Genomic DNA, 25,311 nt, shown 5'->3' on the forward strand with positions numbered 1-25,311 from the left:
CTTGTAACTGTGAAAACACTTCAGAGTCCAAACCAATCCTTGCTTAACAAGATCCTTACTTCTTGCCAGCTCCAATCCTAATTCTTGACAATCAACTTATGTAACTTTTTGATTTTTGCCTATATTAGCCTCCCACATTTTGTAGTATGGGAGAACACAATTCAAGTGCCTCTTGAATCTGTGTCCCAGGCCACAGTCCCCAGTTTAGCTCAAATAAAACTCTTTTCCTTTCCTATTATAGATTGTTAATTGATGATTTGTGTTGACATAGTCTTCGTAAGAAATTAGACTTGGTGAGTATAGAATTATAATAATTGCTTTTTTTTTTTTTTTTTTTTTTTTTTGCGGTACACGGGCCTAACACTGTTGTGGCCTCTCCCGTTGCAGAGCACAGGCTCTGGATGCGCAGGCTCAGCGGCCATGGCTCAGTGGCCCAGTCATTCCGCAGCATGGGGATCTTCCTGGACAGGGGCCCGAACCCACGTCCCCTGCATTGGCAGGCAGATTCTCAACCAGTGCGCCACCAGGGAAGCCCATAATTGCATTTTTTTAAATGCGTACCTGAATGAAACCAGATCTATATAGCTTGTCTACTCCATAAAACTGAATACCAATTCACAGGATTTAATACAAAAGGAGTAAACTGTACTTTTCCAGAATATTTTTCTAAAATGTAAATTATAAACAGCTTCCTAGCCATTGATTAGCCACTTGAAATGTCAGTTACTAAGACTCTGTTCAATTCAGCTCTACATCTTAAACAGACAATATGTTATCATTTCTCAAAACAGTATGTCTAACTTGTTCACTTTCAAAGTTCTTTTTTATTAAAAAGAAACAATTTAATTGAATATAATGCCTGTTCCAGCAAATTATTTAGGGAAGTCATTTGTAGTATCACTTAATTATTTCCCTCCACTTTTCTTGAAAGAAAATCAGACCAGGAAAGAATACAAATGCAATAAAGAACTCTTTTAAAGTGGAGATGCACTTTTCATTTCAAGTCTAGAGGCAGAGACAAGGATACTGACAGTATGCGTCAGTACCTATTATCTGATGCATAATAGGTACTTGTCAATGTGAACTATTCTAAGAGTCACCTATTAAATTTCCTTTCTGCTCTTAATTTCATATTTTACAGTCGGCAGGTTTACTTGAACTTATATTTTCCAGAAAGATGCCAATGCCCATTGTCAACTGTAAGAAAGCCTCACAAAAGATATTTTGTTCTTCCTGTGTATCTAGTTAAATGCAGTCCTCAAACAATAAAGTTCATGCAACTTTAACACCCCACTTACACCAATGGACAGATCATCCAAAATGAAAATAAATAAGGAAACACAAGCTTTAAGTGATACATTAACCAAGCAGGACTTAATTGATATTTATAGGACATTCCATCCAAAAACAACAGAATACACATTTTTCTCTAGTGCTCATGGAACATTCTCCAGGATAGATCATATCTTGGGTCACAAATCAAGCCTTGGTAAATTTAAAAAATCGAAATTGTATCAAGTGTCTTTTCCGACCACAATGCTATGAGACTAGATATCAATTACAGGAAAAGATCTGTAAAAAATACAAACACAGGGAGGCTAAACAATACACAACTTAATAACGAAGTGATCACTGAAGAAATCAAAGAGGAAATTAAAAAGTACCTAGAAACAAATGACAATGGAGACACAATGACCCAAAATCTATGGGATGCAGCAAAAGCAGTTCTAAGAGGGAAGTTTATAGCAATACAATCCTACCTTAAGAAACAGGAAACATCTCGAATAAACAACCTAACCTTGCACCTAAAGCAATTAGAGAAAGAAGAACAAAAAAACCCCAAAGCCAGCAGAAGGAAAGAAATCATAAAGATCAGATCAGAAATAAATGAAAAGAAATGAAGGAAACGATAGCAAAGATCAATAAAACTAAAAGTTGGTTCCTTGAGAAGATAAACAAAATTGATAAACCATTAGCCAGACTCATCAGCAGAAAAAGAGAGCAGACTCAAATCAATAGAATTAGAAATGAAAAAGGAGAAGTAACAACCGACACTGCAGAAATACAAGAGACCATGAGAGATTGCTACAAGCAACTCTATGCCAATCAGATGGACAACCTGGAAGAAATGGACAAATTCTTAGAAATGCACAACCTTCCAAGACTGAATCAGGAAGAAATAGAAAATATGAACAGACCAATCACAAGCACTGAAATTAAAACTGTGATTAAAAATCTTTCAACAAACCAAAGCCCAGGATCAGATGGCTTCACAGGTGAATTGTATCAAACATTTAGAGAAGAGCTAACAGCTATCCTTCTCAAACTCTTCCAAAATATAGCGGAGGGAGGAACACTCCCAAACTCATTCTACGAGGCCACCATCACCCTGATACCAAAACCAGACAAGGATGTCACAAAGAAAGAAAACTACAGGCCAATATCACTGACGAACATAGATGCAAAAATCCTCAACAAAATACTAGCAAACAGAATCCAACAGCACATTAAACGGATCATACACCATGATCAAGTGGGGTTTATTCCAGGCATGCAAGGATTCTTCAATATATGCAAATCAGGGCTTAACTGGTGGCGCAGTGGTTGAGAGTCCGCCTGTTGATGCAGGGGACATGGGGTCGTGCCCCGGTCCGGGAAGATCCCACATGCCGCGGAGCGGCTGGGCCCGTGAGCCATGGCCGCTGAGCCTGCACATCCGGAGCCTGCGCTCTGCAACAGGAGAGGCCACAACAGTGAGAGGCCCCGCATACCGCAAAAAAAAAAAAAAAAAAAAAACGCAAATCAATAAACGTGATACACCGTATTAACAAACTGAAGGAGAAAAACCATATGATCATCTCAATAGATGCAGAGAAAGCTTTCAACAAAATTCAACACCCATTTATGATAAAAACCCTGCAGAAAGTAGGCATAGAGGGAACTTTCCTCAACATAATAAAGGCCATATATGACAAACCCACAACCAACATCGTCCTCAATGGTGAAAAACTGAAAGCATTTCTCCACTAAGATCAGGAACAAGACAAGGTTGCCCACTCTCACCACTCTTATTCAACACAGTTTTGGAAGTTTTAGCCACAGCAATCAGAGAAGAATAGGAAATAAAAGGACTCCAAATCGGAAAAGAAGAAGTAAAGCTGTCCCTGTTGGCAGATGACATGATACTATACATAGAGAATCCTAAAGATGCTACCAGAAAACTGCTACAGCTAATCAATGAATTTGGTAAAGTGAAAGGATACAAAATTAATGCACAGAAATCTCTGGCATTCCTATACACTAATGATGAAAAATCTGAAAGTGAAATCAAGAAAACACTCCCATTTACCATTGCAACAAAAAGAATAAAATATCTAGGAATAAACCTACCTAAGGAGACAAAAGACCTGTATGCAGAAAATTATAAGACACTGATGAAAGAAATTAAAGATGATACAAATAGATGGAGAGATATACCATGTTCTTGGATTGGAAGAATCAACATTGTGAAAATGACTCTACTATCCAAAGCAATCTACAGATTCAATGCAATTGCTAGCAAACTACCACTGGCATTTTTAACAGAACTAGAACAAAAAATTTCCCAATTTGTGTGGAAACACAAAAGACCCCAAATAGCCAAAGCAATTTTGAGAACGAAAAATGGAGCTGGAGGAATCAGGCTCCCTGACTTCAGACTATACTACAAAGCTACAGTAATCAAGACAGTATGGTACTGGCACAAAAACAGAAAGATAGATCAATGGAACAGGATAGAAAGCCCAGAGATAAACCCACGCACATATGGTCACCTTATCTTTGATAAAGGAGGCAGGAATGTACAGTGGAGAAAGGACAGCCTCTTCAATAAGTGGTGCTGGGAAAACTGCACAGGTACATGTGAAAGTATGAGATTAGATCACTCCCTAACACCAAACACAAAAATAAGCTCAAAATGGATTAAAGACCTAAATGTAAGGCCAGAAACTATCAAACTCTTAGAGGAAAACATAGGCAGGACACTCTATGACATAAATCACAGCCGGATCCTTTTTGACCCACCTCCTAGAGAAATGGAAATAAAAACAAAAATAAACAAATGGGATCTAATGAAACTTCAAGGCTTTTGCACAGCAAAGGAAACCATAAATAAGACCAAAAGACAACCCTCAGAATGGGAGAAAATATTTGCAAATGAAGCAACTGACAAAGGATTAATCTCCAAAATTAATAAGCACCTCATGCAGCTTAATACCAAAAAGCAAACGACCCACTCCAAAAATGGGCAGAAGACCTAAACAGACATTTCTCCAAAGAAGATATACAGACGGCCAACAAACACATGAAAGAATGCTCAACATCACTAATCATTAGAGAAATGCAAATCAAAACTACAATGAGATATCATCTCACACCAGTCAGAATGGCCATCATCAAAAAATCTAGAAACAATAAATGCTGGAGAGGGTGTGGAGAAAAGGGAACACTCTTGCACTGTTGGTGATACAGCCACCGTGGAGAACAGTATGGAGGTTCCTTAAAAAACTAAAAATAGAACTACCATATGACCCAGCAATCCCACTACTGGGCATATACCCTGAGAAAACCATAATTCAAAAAGAGTCATGTACCAAAATGTTCATTGCAGCTCTATTTGCAGTAGCCAGGAGATGGAAACAACCTAAGTGTTCATCATTGGATGAATGGATAAAGAAGATGTGGCACATATATACAATGGAATATTACTCAGCCAGAAAAAGAAACGAAATTGAGCTATTTGTAATGAGGTGGATAGACCTAGAGTCTGTCATACAGAGCGAAGTAAGTCAGAAAGAGAGAGACAAATACCGTATGCTAACACATATGTATGGAATTTAAGAAAAAAAATGTCATGAAGAACCTAGGGGTAAGACAGGAATAAAGACACAGACCTACTAGAGAATGGACTTGAGGATATGGGGAGGGGGAAGGGTGAGCTGTGACAAAGCGAGAGAGAGGCATGGACATATATACACTACCAAACGTAAGGTAGATAGCTAGTGGGAAGCAGCCTCATAGCACAGGGAGATCAGCTTGGTGCTTCGTGATCGCCTGGAGGGGTGGGATAGGGAGGGTGGGAGGGAGGGAGTTGCAAGAGGGAAGAGATATGGGAACATATGTATATATATAACTGATTCATTTTGTTGTAAAGCAGAAACTAACACACCATTGTAAAGCAATTATACTCCAATAAAGATGTTAAAAAAAATACTACTTTTCATAGAATGATGGAGGTTGAAGATTCAGTGAGGGTGAGAAGAAGGCATATGAAAAGATTTATATGCCTGCACTAAAAATTTCAACTTTTAAACATAGTTTTAACACAGTGTTAATTGCATGCCCGAGAGATTATTCCACAGACATTTTGAGGAGGCAACATATATTTAAATGGCATAAAATATGAACTGATTGATAAAAACACATGGTATATTGTAGGAAAACATCTCTCAAATAAACAGGAAGCTGGGCCTAGACTCTAGAAGCTACTGTGGCAATAAGATTAACAATCTCTCTTTGCCTTTATCACCATATTTTTCAGAAGTTTCTATTCAAATTTTTTGCCACCAATTTGCTCTGCAAGTATTGATAAATGAAAATTTGCTTTCCCTTCAAGCGTGAACATCACTGAAACTGCCATTAAGATTGATCTTTATAACAATATTCTTCACAGTTCTCTCTTGTCCCCTTCTTCTTTCCCCCAAATCCGACATCATCACCTCTTCTTCCCCCATTGCTTCTCACATCCTTTTCTCTATTTGACTGCTGGTAAGTGAAAAGCAGAGGGCAGTAGAAAATGGAGGTGTGTGGAATAGTGTAATAGACTGCAGGAGTCTCCTAGCCAGTCTCTCGGTCTCCAGTTTCTGTCTCCAACTCTTAATTTACTCTCTGTTTTGGCTCCAGAGATGCTTTCTAAAACAAAACGAAATCAGATCACACCTATGCTCAAAACCTTCTATTGGGTTCCCGCTTTCAATAATAATAATAATATTAATAAATTAAGTTATTCAACTTAAAATTCACTGCCCTCCTCATTATCAGTCTGACTTACCCATCCAATCCATTTTCTGTCATTTCCAACATTCCATGCTCAGAACTGGCAATTCAAGTATTCATGAAATTTCACGCTTAGTTCTTTTACCTAATGTTCTTAGAATCTTCTCCTGAGCACACTTCTCTCCCCAAACTCTGTTTATTGGCAAATTTCTACTCACCCTTCTTAACCAAACACCTCAATTAATCAATTATCCCTGCCTCTGCTATGCATTCTTCCCTCTATTCTAGAAATGGTCACAATCTATATTATAGAAATGAGTGGACATGTTCCAGGACACCACGCACACAAGAAAAGAGTATATCTTGCAAGGGGCATCTTGTTGAGGGCAAGGTCGTCCCAGCATAAGGTTGCATCCATTGAAGGAAGGAATGCATTTTTCTAATTCTTATGAATGTGCCATATGTTCAGCAAGCATTTTTTGTAAACCTGGAGGGAGCACCTACTTCAAATTAACACAAAGTTTCTGTGTGAGCTGGGCCAGCCTTGTGCAAGTTTGTTTTCTCCACTGGAATGTAAGTCCCTTGAGTTGTGTTCTTGCCTTTTCTGTGTGTTCACTCTCTCCATACCTAGAAAATTGGCTTTATACAGTTGGTGAATTAAACTGTGTTGGGCAGAGTGAACTGAATGATAAAACGAAATTACTGAGAAAATAGCTTGAGGGTGTCATATTTTAACTTACAATAAGGGTGTCAAATTTTAACTTACAATAAGCCATACTCCATATTCTACAGTTTCCTTCAAGAAGGAGAGGGTTCCAAACCTGCAACTATCAGATAAATAAGTTCGAGAGATCTAATGCATAGCACAGTAATTATAGTCAAAATTAGTATTTTATAAACTTCAAAGTTGCTAAGACACTAGATCTTAGCTGTTCTCAACACAAAAAGGAAACAATAATTGTGTGATGTGATAAAGGCATTAGCTAACGTGACTGTGGTAATCATATTGCCATACAGAAATGTATCAAACCAACATGGTGTACACCTCAAAATTATAGAATGTTATCTGTCAATTATATCTCAATAAAAACAAAAGGATGAGAGGGTCCATAAAGTTAACATGGATTTGGGAAAATAGGAATTACTGTTTCCTCATATTTTAGATGTCATTTGAAGTGCAGTCCGCTGGAGCTAATATACTGGTACCCCAGAGATATGCGGAATCTCTACAGACTAATTGGTTGTATCATTGATAAGGAGCCCAGAGGAGACCCCCCCAAAATAAATAACTACCATTGGGTACAAAATTCTCATTTTCAGATTTTCTTCTCATAGTTTGCTTGAAAAAGGCTGCAGTGCTTATTGTATGCTGATGGTTTCACAGTAACAGGGGTAAGGAAGGTAGGTGAAGCAGGAGAAGGCCTTGCAGTGTGGAGGGGCTCAAGCTATGCATATATTTGAGAACATTCACCACATTGGTGAAAACTTCAAAGTTCACCTAACCTGCCACCATATTGACAGCAGGCATACTGTGGTTAATAAATGTTTCAAAGTGTTTATGAGCCAGATGGGATTTCATCTCTCTGTTTCCCAGGGAACAAATCAGGGGTATGGCCTGTGGGAAGGAGTGTAGTTACCAATAGAAAAAAAAAAAATGCAGATGTAACAAATCAAAAGAAAAATCAAAGGGCGAATGAAATGTGGCTTGCTGTTAAAAATTATGGAAAATAAAAGAAACCGCCCGCAAATAATACTCGGTCCCTCCAGCTATAAAAATAACTTTCATGAAACTGAAGTTAGTTTGCCTAAATGTTAAATTATACAAAGATTTTAGCATAATATAATTTAAGGTTTTTACCTTGACAGTCTGTAAAATTACGCAAAAATCAGTATTATTTAAGTCTGCACCTTAAATTATGATTGAAAAAGTTGCACACTGATTGCAGAATAGTTACAAATATACATAACAGAGACTGCCAGCTTAATCTCTGCATCAGCAGAGACAGAGAGACTGAGGGAGAATGAGACGAGTGACAGTGCAAAAAGTCACGCGAGGGGTTCCACTTATTTACGCAAATCTAAGGGAGATGGACAGAGTGACATACTATATATATATATATATATATATATATATATACATTTTTATTTATTTACTTTTTTGCAGTACGTGGGCCTCTCACTGTTGTGGCCTCTCCCTTTGCGGAGCACAGGCTCCGGACGCGCAGGCTCAGCGGCCATGGCTCACAGGCCCAGCCGCTCCGCGTCATGTGGGATCTTCCCGGACCGCGGCACGAACCCATGTCCCCCACATCGGCAGGCGGACTCTCAACCACTGCACCACCAGGAAAGCCCCATACAATATATTTAACAACTGGTATGGCACGGCCTTAGACTAAATTGTTGTAAACCATAAATCAACAAGAAGACCTTGTGGGGTCTTCTACCAGGCAGTGGGCACCCTCGCCCTCTCAACTCTTGATTTGACCTGGCAAGGCTAGAGCTCTCTTGGTGTGGAACAGGACCAATCTGCATTGCATAAGTTGCTCAGGGATGCTGACTCCCATTTACTCAAGTCAGCAAGATATGGACTTTGGTTTCTATTTGTTTTGACCAAATTCTGTAGACAGAAAAAGGACAATGTAGGACTAGAAGATAAATCTACTGGGGGGGGAGAAGGAGTCTGGTGTGGTTCAATAAAAAGGCTCATGTGTTGATGGAAAAGGGCTGGTCAGGCCACAGTAAGTAGCTACAGATGGAGTCCACTCTTAACCCAGGCCCCACATCAAGGATCCCTGCCTGATCCCCCTGCCTCTCTCATAAGGATGATCCCAGCAATGCTGGGTGGTTTCCGACTTTGGAACGTAGGACTACACAGAGCAGATGTTCACACGGGCACCACTGTGAAGACAGAGTCCCAGGGTTGTGTCAGTACATGGCTTTGTGCTGTGCAGTGTTTGTGTGCTCTTTGTGGGTGTCTGTCAACCCCTCCTCCAGGAAAGTGCATTTCCTCAGGGACTGGGTCATGATTTTGCTCCAGCTTCCTCCATTCAATCTGCCCCTGTCTACACATGAGCAGAAATCTTTTTGGATTTCTACATTTAAGAGCATGAATTTTTAGGGCTTCTGTAGATTTTCCCCTAAATGAGGAATTTCTATGAACACTGATGGAAGTTTTGTAAAACTGTTTCTACTTTCAAACAGCTATTACATACGTCATTTCGTTTTATTTGAAAGTTCAAAAGGAACAACCAAAATGAAACAAATGGCTGACCCTTGATAGCAGTTTTAGTAGAAACGTTTCTGTTTTACACTTGGACAGCTATCAAATTGGGGCCTAATTACTTTACAGTTTTCAACAGGTGGTTCTTAATGGCAAGGCAGTTATCACACATTCAATAAGAAAAGGAGCTAACTAGGTGGACTTGGATGTTTGATTATCTATTTAAGCGTGTAATTGCATTTTTCAATATAATTAGCAATAAAATTGAATGTGTAAATTAATAGATGTGTTTCCCCACTTAAGTAATTGTAATTCAATGCAATACTTTAGATTAGGGGCATTATTTCTCAATTGATGGCAATATAATTTCATGATCATTGTTTTTCTTAATATTTTTTCTGATAAGAACAAAATATATGTAATCAAAAGACTGTTTTAATAAACTGAGATGCCAAGTTAAGTGTAATTATATTTTGATTAATTTAGATAAAATTTATGGAAGTAAAGATTAATACTCGAATAGTCTAATTAAAAGAATAATGGGAGTTCACTGGAGGTCCAGTGGTTAGGACTTGGTGCTTTCACTGCTGAGGGCCTGGGTTCAATCCCTGTTGGGGAACTAAGATCCCGCAAGCCGTGAGGTGTGGGAAAAAAAAAAAAAATTCGAAGAATAAAATCAAACTCCTTACCATGCTATTGAGAATTAACCCTAGCATTTTTCTAGGGCTATATAATGAATTGATATAAAAAAGGGATTGTGAAACATTTTATTTAACTATTGGTCAACCTATAGCTATTATTTTTCACAAATTTTGATATAGATGAATTCAGTTAAATCCTAAACTTTTTTAAAAGAAATGAAGAACAAGATTTAGCATTACTATAAAATAGCATTTTTTCTTCCTAAATGGTAATTTTCAGTGTAAAATTAAACTATTTTTTACATGTTTAAGAAGCTATACTATTTTTCAGGTGTAAATAATCCTACAGAAAACAGGTCAATATAATACCTCTTTCCAGTTACCATTATTTCATTGAACATGCATTCAATATAGTACATAATTGACACATAACTTATACATTTGGAACTATCTCCTGGGGGTTATAAATTCCTTCCTCAAATCAACACATGGCAGTATCTTTCTCGAAGGGAATAATGCCGTAAAACGTTTCCTCTAAGCCTGTCTTCTTTCTTTCTCTCTTTCTCACTCTGTCTCTGTCTCTGTCTCTCTCCTTCCTCCCCTGCCTCCTCTCCTCTCCCTGGCTCTCTCCTTCCCTGGCTTTAGAGAAGCAAGATGTACGGATCCCAGAGCCAGGAAATTAATTCTGTCAACAAGTTGAGAGAGCTTAGAAGCAGCTCCTTCCTCAATTGAGCCTCTGAGGAGAACCCAGCACTGGCCAATCCCTTGATTGAAGACTTGATAGACCTAAAACAGAGGACCTATCTAGGTCATGTCTGGATCTCTGATCTGTGGAAAATGTGATATAATAAACACGGATTGTTTTAAGCCCCATGTTTGGTAACTTGTTACACAGCCATAGATAACTGATACAGATAGGGCCCAGCAGGTCAGGCTTGCCTCTACTCTGCTCCCATGGGACTTCCTTATCCAACCATTATATTGGGCTGGCCAAACGGTTCATTTGTTTTTTTCCATAAGATGGCTCTAGTAAGTGCTTAGTTGTCTTTAACTTCATTAGAAACAATTTTGTTAGATTGTATTGTGACAGCTGTCACATCAGAGTGCATTTTAAAAAAAAACTTATCAAAATTGGTGAATTTTTGTGTACCCAATTTGATATTGAAGATGGAAGAAAAAAGCAACATTTTTGGCATATTACAATTTATTATTTCAAGAAAGGTAAAAACGCAACTGTAATGCAAAAAAAATGATTTGTGCAGTGTATGGAGAAGGTGCTGTGACTGATCGAACGTGTCAAAAGTGGTTTGTGAAGTTTCGTGCTCGAGATTTCTGGCTGGACGATGCTCCAAGGTTGGGTAGAGCAGTTGAAGTCGATAGTGATCAAATCAAGACATTAATTGAGAACAATCAACGTTATACCACACGGGAGATAGCCGACATACTCAAGATATCCAAATCAATTGTTGAAAATCATTTGCACCAGCTTGGTTATGTTAATTGCTTTGATGTTTGGGTTCCATGTAAGTTAAGCAAAAAAAACCTTCTTGACCATATTTCTGCATGTGATTCTCTACTTAAACGTAACAAAAAAGTTCCATTTTTAAAACAAATTGTGACGGGCGATGAAAAGTGGATACTGTACAACAGTGTGGAACGGAAGAGATCGTGGGGCAAGCAAAATGAACCACCACCAACCACACCAAAGGCCCGTCTTCATCCAAAGAAGGTGATGTTGTGTACATGGTGGGATTGTAAGGGAGTCCTCTATTATGAGCTCCTTCCTGAAAACCAAACAATTCCAACAAGTACTGCTCCCAGTCAGACCAAGTGAAAGCGGCACTCAATGAAAAGCATCCAGAATTAGTCAACAGAAAACGCACAATCTTCCATCAGGATAACACAAGACTACATGTTTCTTGGATGACCAGGCAAAAACTGTTATAGCATGGCTGGGAAGTTCTGATTCATCTGCCGTATTCACCAGACATTGCACCTTCGGATTTACATTTATTTTGGTCTTTACAAAATTCTCTTAATGGAAAAAAAATTCAGTTCCCTGTAAGACTGTAAAAGGCACCTGGAACAGTTCTTTGCTCAAAAAGATAAAAAGTTTTGGGAAGATGGGCTTCCCTGGTGGTGCAGTGGTTGAGAGTCCGCCTGCCAATGCAGGGGACACGGGTTCGTGCCCTGGTCTGGGAGGATCCCACATGCCGCGGAGCGGCTGGGCCCGTGAGTCATGGCCGCTGAGCCTGCGCGTCCCGAGCCTGTGCTCCGCGACGGTGAGAGGCCCGCGTACAGCAAAAAAAAAAAAAAAAAAAAAGTTTTGGGAAGATGGAATTATGAAGTTGCCTGAAAAACGGCAGAAGGTAGTGGAACAAAACGGTGAATACGTTGTTCAATAAAGTTCTTGGTGAAAATGAAAAATGTGCCTTTTATTTTTACTTTAAAACCGAAGGAACTTTTTGGCCAACCCAATAAAATTTACAACTAGTGTAACTCTTTGCTTATTCTTGAGGATAAGATCTTTGTTTAGCAACTAGAGGGCTGACATTGTTATCTACATTCCTATAGTCTTCAGCTGCCTTCAAGTTGCCTGCATTGGTTATTCCATTAAAGTGCCAGCCCTTGATGAAAGCACACACCACAGTTCCATTCTCACCTTTTTGTCGCTGAGGATGATGACACAGTAGCGGGTGTGCATGCCAAAGGGGAGAAAGAAGACCTCCAGGCTTGAAGTCCCTTTCGCTCCCAGGTGAAGAGTATGTGTAGAGCAGAAGAACTCTTTGATGAAATTGGACTTAATTACTGCCAAAACATGAAGTAGGGCTTGTTTACGTATCGCTTCATAAGTGCTGTTCAAATAAAGCAGATGTTTCAATTAGTGATTAGAGTTTGGGGATGAATTTTTAAAATGTTCAAAGCATTAGCACACAAAATTAGATGATGCATTTGTTAATGAAAGTATGGGGGACCCCAGCCCAAGCTTGACATAATAAAAATGTGTAATTATGACCCTCTATTAAAGATTCCTTAAAAAACAAAAGGAACTTCACTAGTGTTTAAAATTAGCCTAGATATACATATAAAAATAAATAGCAAAGAGATCATTCCAGAATCTTCAGCTTTTTTGTGGACTATGCAATGATTCAAATTACAGGGTGTAACAGACAACTTAAACTGGAAATAAAGGACTGTTTATAGTTTTATCTTTTTGTTGTTTTTTAAAACATATCCACAAACTCCTCAATACTGTCTCTCTCCCCCGTTGCGGAGCACAGGCTCCGGACGCGCAGGCTCAGCGGCCATGGCTCACGGGCCCAGCCGCTCCGCGGCATGTGGGATCCTCCCGGACCGGGGCACGAACCCGTGTCCCCTGCATCGGCAGGCGGACTCCCAACCACTGCGCCACCAGGGAAGCCCCCTCAATACTGTCTTGAATGTGGAGATACGGTGGGACAGTCTTAGTGACCTGATCCTAACGGAGAGTATGCTAGAATGCAGCAAAATCAAGCAGTATGACTTCTGACACTAGATCAGAAAATGTAATTCAACTTCTTCCTAATCATCTCTCCTTCCTGGTTCACTTGCTTTTAGAACCAAGTTGCCATCCTGTGAAGAAGCCAAGGCCACATAGACAGGCTGCATGTAAGCGTCCAAGACAACAGCCCCACCCTCGATCTGACAGCAACTGCCTGAGAGACCCTGAGCAAGAGTCACCTAGCTGAGGCCAGTCACCCCCGAAGTGTGAGAGATCATAATATAAGGCATTTTTGTTATTTAATACCACTACATTTGAGGTGGTTTGTTCTGTAGCTAGAGATCACCAGAACATCCCCATATCCATTTTCCTATCCATCATTCTATCCACATTTTCTAAATCTATAGTTATTTCATAAAACAAAGTAAATCTGTCTTCTGCTTAACATTTTAAACATGATGAGACCTGTCACCTAAATAGGTTTAAACAGTTCAGAATAAGCCAAAGGAACCATAAAGGTCCCTTATTGAAATACATTCATTGTACAGGCGAGGAAACTAAGACTCAGCAGTGAAAGGCAGGATGTGGACAGAGTTTTCCAAAGGGTCATGGTGCAGAAAAGGCTGAGGACCAACACCTCGGGCTCCCATGTGGCTAGCAATCCCCAGGGCTTACCGTTCTGTCTACAGTCGCATTTACTGACTATTTCATTTCATATTATGCTCTCTATATAAAAATAAGATATGCAAAAAGATAAAAGCTTTTATTTGCAGCACTCACAGGTTTTTAAGGCATCTGGGGCCTGGGAACAGCCCTCAGCAACATCATGTTCACTGCTACTCACAGCACCGCTGTCATAAGGGAACAGGAAGACAACATCAACAGCACAAACAAGACTCAAAAACAATATTCTATCTTAATTCAATCTTTTACACATCCTTAAAAATTATGGCTACCTACAATATGATATGCAAAGACCACAGATGTATTTCCAAGATCATTTTTACATTTATATCGTTAGAAATTTTAAAAATAAGAAAAATCATTTATATCTTCACCATTGCTTTTTAAAAATTTTGGTAAAAACAATTCCTTTTTACTTGCAAATACTGTAGAGAAGTAAACAGTTGATAATAATAATAAAAACCCAAATCCTCAGACTCCAAAGGAGGGTGTCTCAACTTAGGACTACATAGGCAGTCTCTCCAAAAATGGTTCTAGAACCTGATTTCTTGAAAAATTCTCTTCTCTAAGCTAACTGTTCCCACATTTGTTTCTTTCTCATAAAGGTAGAAGGAGACTTGGGCAGCTGTTTAATCTCTTGTTGCACTTCTGAAAATTAGCCAATCACAGTCTGAAGCAAGGGCCTCCCTTGGAAGGTTCCATGTCTTCCAGAACCCATCAACTTTCTCCAAATTGCTCCTCTTGGTATTCATGATTATTTTGCTGTCAATTAGGACCTAGGCTCTAAGACATTGTTTGCCTGATTTTTTTCTGAGAATATAAACATCCCGTATTTTCTCACCTTGCCAGCTGATTTGTTTGAGTTTGATGCTGTAAAAATATACTATTTCTAAGTAATGTTCTTCCAACCATATCTATTCCTTTTCTCCAAACACTGTCTTTTCTTTACACCACATTCTTAATAAGGTTATTTACCACCTCTTGTCATTATTCTGTGCTTTACTTCTACTCACAGGCATTCTGACTATCGGTTTCAGTAATTCCCTTTTTTAAAAAGAACATTTAATACTTTTATGTCATTTGAGCATTTGATAGATCCCTAAAGGCTATGATAGACATAGTAGACAAATATTTTAGCATTTATAAGAGAGACAATACAAAGAGTGGAAAGAACAACAAAGAATGCTTATTTCTCAATGTACCGCTCTGATGCCATCTCTTTGATAATGGAACTCTGGGTAGAATGCCTGATTAAAATGCTCAGATAATCTCCAAACCTCATTTTGTTCAATACTTGCAATCACTAGCCCTTCAGTCATTTTTGTTTTTTCACAGTGAATAGAAAAGCAGAGCAATTTGGGGGCTTTGTCTCCTTTTTCTTTTCTTTACCTATTTTGTTGGAGAACAGCTAATGAAAGTACCTTTTTGAATAAATCAGAGTTGCCTTATCCTCAAAGGAAAGTCTCAAACCCAGAAAAATTGAGTTACCTGTACTATTTATGGTAAAGACAAATAAAAATAATTTATAGATCTAAGAATTTGATTGACTTGCTCATAAAGCTAATGATTGTCATGATTAATTCAGAGACATCAGAAAATAATTTAATAAAATAATCTGGCTCAGGAAAATTCTAATTTACCTGATCAATGTTCTTGACCCTAGAAATTTGATGACAAACCCAATTTGATTACAAAACCAGTATCTTGCATGTTCCAAAGACAGAAAAGAAAACAATTCACTCACCTTTTTGTTAATCCCCATACCTCAATCCATGCTATCACTTTCCCAAATGCTCATTGATTATTGTTGAAGTTAAGGCAGAGGGAGCATTTCAAAGCCTTGGTCTTAAGGAAGAATAGCATCAAAAGAGGCTAAAATTATACAAAACACTGTAGATCAAGCAATGGAATATTTTCTGCTAATTTAGTAGTAGGCCAAAGTCAGGGAGTAGAACTTACTTATGAGGTGGGAAGGGATGGCATTACTTTTTCCTCTGCAATAGTGGTAATACAGCTCTTTTCAAGCTAAAATAATCAAAACGATATTGAACTGGTTCTAGTCAGGGCATGAATAAATCAGCTGCAAGAATGGCTTCCTTCTCAAGCTTCTCCAACAGGGAAGGAAGATCTTTATTATAAGCTTTCATACTTCTGGGTTGAAGTATGCAGCATTCAGGGCTGCATCCAAACCAAACAGCAAATGATCTTGTTCAAGTCTAGTTTTTATGCATCACAGGAAGGAATATAAGAGGATCAATTTTTAGATTCATTACATCCTCCATGTTTCCATGAGTTTGTCAAAATAGGGCCCCATGGCCATCTGGAGGGCTGTTAAAATGGAATGTTTGCTGCCTTTTGTACTACTTTGGCTCCTGAACAGTTGAGAAGTCTCTAAAGCAAGGGGTGCTAACCTGTGGTACAAGGACAGAGTGAATCTGTGAATTTAAATGGGGAAAAATTCATCTTTATGTCCACTAACTCTTAATAGCAAGTTAAACCAAACCACAGTAGTAGTGGTTAACTATACTATGAATTGATCACCAAACAATCACAAATATGTATACATCACATTTCAGTTCTTGCACATATCTTGAGCTGTCATTTATTTCATTGCTACTTTTAGAGTATGGTAGTTAATCTCTACCAGTAGATCTTACTATGTATTGTGTTAATGAAGAAGTATATATTTTAACATATTACAACTTTTAAATATTTTGATAATCTACTAGACTATTACTTTCTTCTATGCTATGGACTGAACTGTGTCACCCTTAAATTCATATGTTGAAGCCTTAACTCCCAAAATGACTGCATTTGGAGAGAGGGCATATTGGAAGGTAATCAAGGTTGAATAACATCATAAGGGTGGGGTGCTAATAAGACAGAATTAGCATCCTTACAGAAAGAGACACCAGTGAGCTCAACCTCTCTCTCCATGTGTGCACAAAGAAGAGGTCATGTGAGCACACAGTGAGATGGCCACCACCCATAAGTCAAAAGAAGAGGCCTCAGAATGAAACCTAACTTGCTGGCACCTTGGACTTTTCAGTCTCCAGAACTGTGAGAAATAAATTTCTGTTGTTTAAGCCACCCAGTCTATGGTATCTTGTTATGGCATCCCAAGTAGATTAAGACACTCTGTAATCCTTGCATCTTATTTTATGTATTTATAAAACACTATTCTGTGAAGTAGAATAGGTTTCATAAGACTACCAAAGAGCTTGACAACATTAAAACCTCATATGAAACCCTAATCGAGAGCAAGAGGATCATGGCAGATTGTTACTCTTAGTATATACATCTGGTTTTTGATTCACTCTGCTTTCCTTACAGACTTGCCTAATTCTAACTGTTACTAATTATTCAGTGTAGCAGAATGAAATATTTTAAAATCATGGCTCTCCAGAACCCAGCTTTTTTTTTTTTTTTTTTTTTAAACAAGACTCAGAAACATCTCTCTACCAGGGCCTTCTTTCATCATTTGGGTGGCTATTCTGGGCCAAGCTATACTGGGAACAATGACGAATGATGAAACCCCTCAGTTCACAGAGTATCCAGTCTGTCATGCAAAGTAGCTCTACAAGAAATAAGTACAAAGCAGAATGATAAACACTTCAATACCTCTTCAACTTGAATTCACACTTTCCTATGCTGACCCTATAGTCCATATTTATAAGCGTATGCCTTGTACTTCTCCTTGGCTGCCTGTCCCCCACTCCCCCCAATGCTTCTGCGATTCCCTCTTCCTATGATATTTCTATATTTGTAGGATATTTGTAGGAAAGTTCTGCCCCTGCTTTAGATTCTGGCCGTCAAGATCATACTCATATTTCAGATCCCAATTTGTATATGATAAAGGAGAACATGGTGTACACATGGAAAAAAGGTTACTAGGACCTCATTTTTCTCCTTCAATGTTTTATCTTTCACGAAGATCTCAATAATATCTACATAGTGATATTCCTTGCCAATCAGCTCACAGAGCATATACATATATATATATATATATTATTTTTTGGTATAACACATACTACTGAATGCATTCTGCCCTGTATAATTGCTTACATTTGTGTAGATTTTTTCTTCTCTGCTTGATGGTTGGCAACTTTAGGGCCAGATCTGTGACTTATTTATCCCAATATTTCTCCAGTACTAAGAACAGTACTTAAGGTGCCACTTAGTAAAAATTTATTGAGTGATAAGTAATTCAAAATTGCTGGAAAAAAATTGCAAGTCATATCACTGTAGGAAATTATTTACAAATTGCCCATTTCTGAGCACTGCTGATCCATCACTCAATTTTAAAGTGTGGCTAAAATCAGTCTCCTGTCCTGATCCTTTCTGATAATCCTTGGGATTTAATTAGAATAAAAGCTTCTTAACTGCTCTTGCTTATGCTCAGGGATCATGTTCACATACAGTAAAATATGTGATGAACATAAAGTTTCCTCATCCATGTGGTTTCAACTGTGTTGTTTTATATGTAACTGTTGCTTAAGAAGACCAGTTTACAGAGACATTTTACATTTTTAAATAGGAGATCCTTTTTTATGCCATCTAAAAGATAATTTCAGCACTTTACGGCTCATTTGAGAAGAGGTTATTTATCATGTGGGGAGATATTAACAGAAGTGACTCTGAAGAGGAGTATCAGTTAGTATACGTTAGGTCATGCTACAGTAACAACTCCACATCTCAGTGGATTAACACAATAGTTTATTTCTTGCTCACACATGTAGTGATCTTTGGTGAAGGAGGCCTCCATTTCTAAATGTGCCTCTCTAATAACTGTGGCAGGGAGAGGGGACAAGAAAAATTGCTCACTGGGTCTTAAAGCTACCACCTGGAAAAAACAGTCAGCAGTTCTCACACGCCATTGGCCGATTGAGTTATGTATTCATGGATAACTTCAACATTAGTGGGGAAGTGCAATATTACCATGTGCCTAAAAGAGGAAAACAAGGATATTTGTAACAAAGCTCTAAAAATAATCCAGTTAGCTTATGGAGATTTTTAAAAACATTTTCTTGTTCTCTTATGTTACCTTGATGATTAAACCTAGAGACCAGACCAGGGCTTTACTGAGATAATGTAATACTTATTATATGGTATATTACATATGAAAGTTAATCATAGAGGTACTGCACCAGACTTCCATTCTGGTCATGATTGAAATGCATGTTCTTAAATTTTGTGTCTGGAAATCTGTTCAAGACAAACATTAAGGAGAGCTTTAATAAAAACAGGATGTGTCACATTATTAAGTATTGTTTTATTAAGATTATATTTAAAGATCAAAAGGCCTCATTATGCTGATGAAGTCAGATTGATGAAATATTAGATAACGTTGTGCTATTTGGAGGAAAAACACTCTTTTGTGCTCCCCTCACGGTGGAACTTGTTGGTTGCCTATCCCAATAACCCCTGGTCCTTCCCTCCTCCTTGACAAAACCCTCATTTTCTTTTGATGTGTATGTGGAGAAGGGCAGTTTCTCAGTCTTCCTTCCAGCTAGGGTTGGTCATCTGATTAAGATTGGATCAATGGCTACAAGCAGAAGTGCTATGTGGTATTTCTGGGAAGCTTCCCTAACAGAAAAAGGGCACACTCTTATCCTTTCTGCTGCCTATAAAGTGGACTTGATTGCTGGAGTTCTGGACACTTCAGCTGATCCTTGAGAAAATGAATAAAGGCTTGCCTGTTACATGAACCGGAGCCTGGAGGTGTTACACAGAAAGCAGTCAGGACCCTAGAAGAAGGAGCCACAGTAATGCTTCTAATAAATCTGTTCAGAATTGTCAGAAAAGCAAGGTTTTTGGTGAACTTGAGACTATTCTATCACAACTCAACATATGGATTTGGGGCTCAGTATTCAATCCATGTCAATGCTGAAATGACATACCAAGGACCAGCCCTTTTCCTTGAGGAAAAGTGTGTGTGGTTTTCGTCTTTGTCTCACCCTTGCCTTTGATCTGGGAGACAGTCTTTAAAGAGGTGCACAGGAGTAAATCTGCAATCCTTTAAATTAACGGCTCTGAATTTTTCTTTGAGAGCTAATCTGCCGAAGCCTGACTACTCTATGTTCTCCCTGACCCAACACTCAATGTCACTGCATCTTTATGTTTCTTTCCTCACAGGAAGACTTGAGAGAAGAACTAAGACAGTACAGTATTATAAATACATATGGAAGAGACTATATGAGAAATAATGGTCAATAAAGTTTGAGACTGTGATAGACACACTTCTTAAGTGATACTTCACGCTGAATTGGGAATTATTTTGCATGAGTATTTCCAAAGTTTCCTTCCTTTCCTAAATTAAATTACAAATGCTTTCATACTTGTTGACTCTATTTTGTTTTTGATTTGAAAGGCATAACTTAAAAAGATATGTTTACCTGTAGTTTGAGAGTCTATGGCTTCAATAATTCTGGAACTTTGGGTCTAACTAAAACCATTTCAGAACATTGAATGAAGAAAAATCATATTAAAATCTGGATACAGAATTTCCATATTGTGTTCCAAATTATGAAGGTAGACTCATTATTCTTGCTCTTCATTAAACAGATCCACTTTGAGTTACTTCTGCTCACAGATACCTACAGCATTTCTTTGACATTTGACTCTAGTTTAATTACGTGATACTATAAATTATTTGCAATTAATGTGAAGAAATTGTTTCAAAGCCATTCAGGCAAAATCTGTGACCACAAAGCAACTTCTTGATCAAGAAGCAAGGGACTGAAAAAAAAATCCAGGAGAACTGTTTACCGAAGTTTTTTTGCCAATACTAGCATTTCACACTACAAAGAAATTAACATAAATGCCTACAATACTGCATTCCTATGATATCTATAATGTTGCTTTATAGCTCAATGTATCAACACTGCCAAATCCTTGCCTCTTGCAATATTTTTGCAGCTAAAAGGATGACACTGATGCTGTCAAGCATTACACAGAGACAATGGTATAAAATAAACTAACAACACAGTAGTAACGGTCAAATGTACTTCTATAATAGAAACCTGCATTATTTTGTTTCTGCCTGACTTTCTTCAACCTTTATAACATTGTTTTTTTCTACTTCACTTTAAATAGCTATTTTGTAGTTTAAAACAGATGAGACATATGAGGCAATCTAACTTTAAAAAATTCTACTTTTCTATTGAGAAGTCAAAGTTCCTTTCTAAACTAAATACAGACTTCATAACATGGGTCAAATAAGCTTAAATACAGTCAATCCTCATTATCCACCAATTCCATTTTTGCAAATTCACCTCCTCACTAAAACTGATTTGTAACCCACAAATCAATACTCATGGCACTTTCAGAATTGTTCACAGGCATGTGCAGAACGGTGGAAAGTTCCAGTAGCTGGTCACACAAGTTCCCAGCTGAGGTCAAATAAGGTGACACTGGGCTTTTCTATTTCAGTTTTCCAGCATAGATAAGCAGAGGATGGAGACAGTAGGGGGTAGTACACAAGTACAGAAGTGCAAGCCGAGGGACTTCCCTGGCAGCTCAGTGGTTAAGAATCCACGTGACAATGCAGGGGACACGGGTTCAATCCCTGGTCCAGGAAGATCCCACATGCCGCAGAGCAATTAAGCCCGTGCGCTACAACTACTGAGACTGCACTCTAGAGCCTGAGAGCCATGACTACTGAAGTCCATGCGCTAGAGCCTGTGCTCTGCAGCAAGAGAAGCCACTGAAATAAGAAAGCCCGTGCACCACAACGAAGAGTAGCCCCCGCTCACCGCAAATAAAGAAAAAGCCCGCGCGCAGCAATGAAGACCCAACGCAGCCAAAAATAAAACAAATAAATAATAAATAAATTAAAAAAAAAAAAAGAAGCACAAAGTCGCTCTAGCTCTGAGGTCAGGCTTTAAAACCTTTCTCTTATACCTGTTAGTGGGACTGCCTCAGGCAAGTCATTTAACACTTCTGAACTTCATTTTCTCTGTGTAAAGTAAAAAAAGTGGAATCTACCAGGATAGGTTGTTTTTAGGATTTACAATTATAATCTATGTGGTTAAATATACTTCTCCTTGGAGTAATGGTGCAATATTCACTAACTGAGTGTTTATGGCAACTTTATAGAAAATAACTACCATGAATAATGAGAATCCACTGCATTTAATAAAGTGCATATGTATTCAATTTTCATGCACATAAACCTAGAAATATATAAAGAGAATAAGTGTGAATAATATAAATTATATATATAATATAATATAAATTAAATATTTCAAATAAATGAAAACTACTATGTAATTATATAACAAGTTTACTTGAATGCTAATTTCTCAGAAATTTGCCTCAGATAATTATGAGCATAAAATATATAGACATTTACCCATCATTCATGTGGTCAACAAATTCTCCAACTTCAGTTAATTGGGATGGCAAAGAGATAAATGTTGAGGATTCCACAAAAATGACACTAAAATAAATGAAAAAAGGATTATTTTGAATTCTACTGTAACAAATTTCAGATGACCACAAAACATTCTTCTTTTAAATTATTTTCCATCATTCATAAACTATAATTAGAATCAGAATAAATTACAATTCAAAAAGTCCATGTGCTCTCATTCTGCAACTCAAAACGTATGCTAGAAAGAAAAGATCTGGAATGGAAATAGGTAAAAAATGCTATTTTTATACGGAAAGTCAACACTGAATTCTCATAACAAGGAAATTTAGAGCAAAAATGACCACCCAAATTATATTCCAGAAAGAAAGAGGAAATTACACACTGGTCTTAATACACTGTCAGAGTTATACACATTTAATAATTTCTAATCCTATTTCCAGAAAAGAGAAACGTTTCTTTCAGGAGTGGACATGAGATTTGGGTACCTAGTTAAATCAGTGCATTAATAACCATGCCATCATCTGGAATCACACAGAAATTCCGTCCTTCCTATATAATAATGCTCATTCCTTCAAGAAACAGTTTTGGAGACTCCATTGTGTGTTAGGTGTGGGACTAGGTACTGGAAAGTACAAACATGAATATATTATCCTCTCAGCCCCCCACAATGTAGAGAAATGATACTCTAACGACAGGTGAAAGATATCATGAAGAGTCATGTCAGGAATGCCTAATCCCTCCTGCAGAGTTGAACAGAATCTGTATAATATTGTTAAGAACAGATTTATCCAAACTTGATTTGTTAAAGGAAACCTTTTTTATTATATAACAGTTATTAATATCTTACAATACTAGCTTTACAATGAAAAACACATCAGTAATAAAATTAATCAAATATTTTAGTCTTAAAACACACACACATTCACAAACACACATATACAAACTAAGCTGCAACACATTTATATATCCTAACATTTGAATGTTGACATCAGTTTTTGTCCTTTTGTTTTAACTTGATATTTCTGGTGCCTTCATATAAGGGTTGTAAGGAATTTTATAAATATTAAATAATAAAAAGTTTTAAACAGACAAAATTAACTGTAGTAAAATGTAAACTATGAACAATGCAAGCTATGTATCAAACTAGCAGATTTGCTTATATCACTGTAAAGTTACAGTTACGCAAATGTAGGAATAATTCCTCTCCAGAGAGCAATTTAAACATAAAGTCATACACTAAATTCTCATTTAAATATCATAAAATTATGAGGCACAAAACATAATGTTTCCTTTTATTTCTATAAATCCATGGTGAATCACTGGGCAATTTATTTTGGTAATAATTTGTTCTGGCTAAAAAACAATCACACGGATAATATTACTTGACACACAAATAAAAAACTAAACCACTATAATATTAGATTTTTCATATACTATACATGTACCATTTTGAGATAAAATAGCATTCTGTATGCTTGCTTGAAAAGTTCCTGCTTAATTACAATGAACATGCTTTCAAAACAGACATATTAATTGTAAAATGAAATATAAACTGTCATTAAAATGGAAAAAGATCCTGTTTCATTACTGCAGTTTCTAAATCAGTGGTTCTCATACTTCAATGTGCATTATTATTATCCGGAGTGCTTGTTCAAAATGCAGATTCCCAAGCTTCTATTTGCATGAATTCTGACTTAGTCTGGCATGGGTTCCATTTAAAACAAGATCTCCAGGTGTTTTTAAAATAGCCTGTCTATGGATTAAACTCTGAGTAATCTTGACTTAGACCAGCACTGCTCCAACATTAATGTACAAACAAATACTCTGGAGATGTTGTTAAACGCAGATTCTAACTCAATTGGATTGGAGTGGGCCTGAGAGTCTGTTTTTCTAATAAGCCCCCAGGTGATGTTGATTTTACTGACTCAAGGATGACATTTTGAGAAGCATGAGTATAATCTAAAACAAAAACAACCCCAATATTTTAAATAATAAAACCAGGCCACCAGAAAAAGAAAAGCAGGGAATGGTTTAGAACGACTATATATTCACTATCGTATAAAAGCAACAAAAACACTGGAAAAATTTGTCCAAATTAACTTTTTCAGAATTCTAGTTCACTAAAGAAAGGCTTGCAGCAATCTAAGTAGTGTTTATTCAAGAAAAGCTGCCAAACCTTGGCAAGAACAGTAGTTTGTGGCCTTGTAACTTTTATGTTGTAACTCTCCCTCCACCTTTCCATAGCTCTATAGTAGCCTTGAAAACCAACAGCCTTGCAACCAAGGTAGTTGTAAAAAATGCTCAGGCTTGCAGCCACAGGAGGGAACAGACTGAGACTGGAGCTCTTCAAAAAAGTCCCATCCATCCCTGATCATTGTTCCTGTGTAACCCATCTCACAGTACCCTCCGAAGAGCTCAATATTCAAGGTGTTGTCTTTAATCAAACTGACTCAAAGAAAAACACCTATCCCCAAGATGTTAGTTGAAAACAATCAGTAGCAATTATGCCTGAGGCTGCAACAGCAACTGGATCAAATAAGAGCCTGACAAAGCATAAAAGGAAGATCTGGGGACAAGATGCCCATAGGCAGAGTCGCCATAGCTTAGTAGAGACCCAAAATATGTCAAAGACCTTCAACTCCACTTATGGAGACAAGTAATAAAGATTATCAATAAAGAGATATTATACAAAAGAACTAATTATAAATTCTGGACTTAGAAAGTACAATACCTGAAATAAAAAGCACTAGAAGGACTCAACTGCAGGTTTGAGGTGGCAAAAGGACCAGTACACTTGAAGATAGGTCAAGTAAAATGATTAATTCTAAAGAATGGAAAGAGAAAAGAATGAAGAAAAATTAACAGAGCCTCAGAGAAC

The 25,311-nt window shown here is 37.6% G+C and overlaps 1 protein-coding gene across 1 annotated transcript in view; it reads right to left on the reverse strand.

Annotated features, from left to right (window-relative positions):
• Positions 1-25,311, reverse strand: part of CFAP47 (cilia and flagella associated protein 47) — a 509,799-nt gene that overhangs the window by 194,786 nt on the left and 289,702 nt on the right. Inside the window, 3 exon segments of the mRNA XM_060137366.1 lie at positions 12,557-12,702; positions 14,156-14,226; positions 22,413-22,499. Coding sequence (XP_059993349.1) covers positions 12,557-12,702; positions 14,156-14,226; positions 22,413-22,499 — 304 coding nt within the window.

This window comes from Lagenorhynchus albirostris, chromosome X, assembly GCF_949774975.1.
Source record: "Lagenorhynchus albirostris chromosome X, mLagAlb1.1, whole genome shotgun sequence".
In the NCBI taxonomy this organism is placed as follows: Eukaryota; Metazoa; Chordata; class Mammalia; order Artiodactyla; family Delphinidae; genus Lagenorhynchus; species Lagenorhynchus albirostris.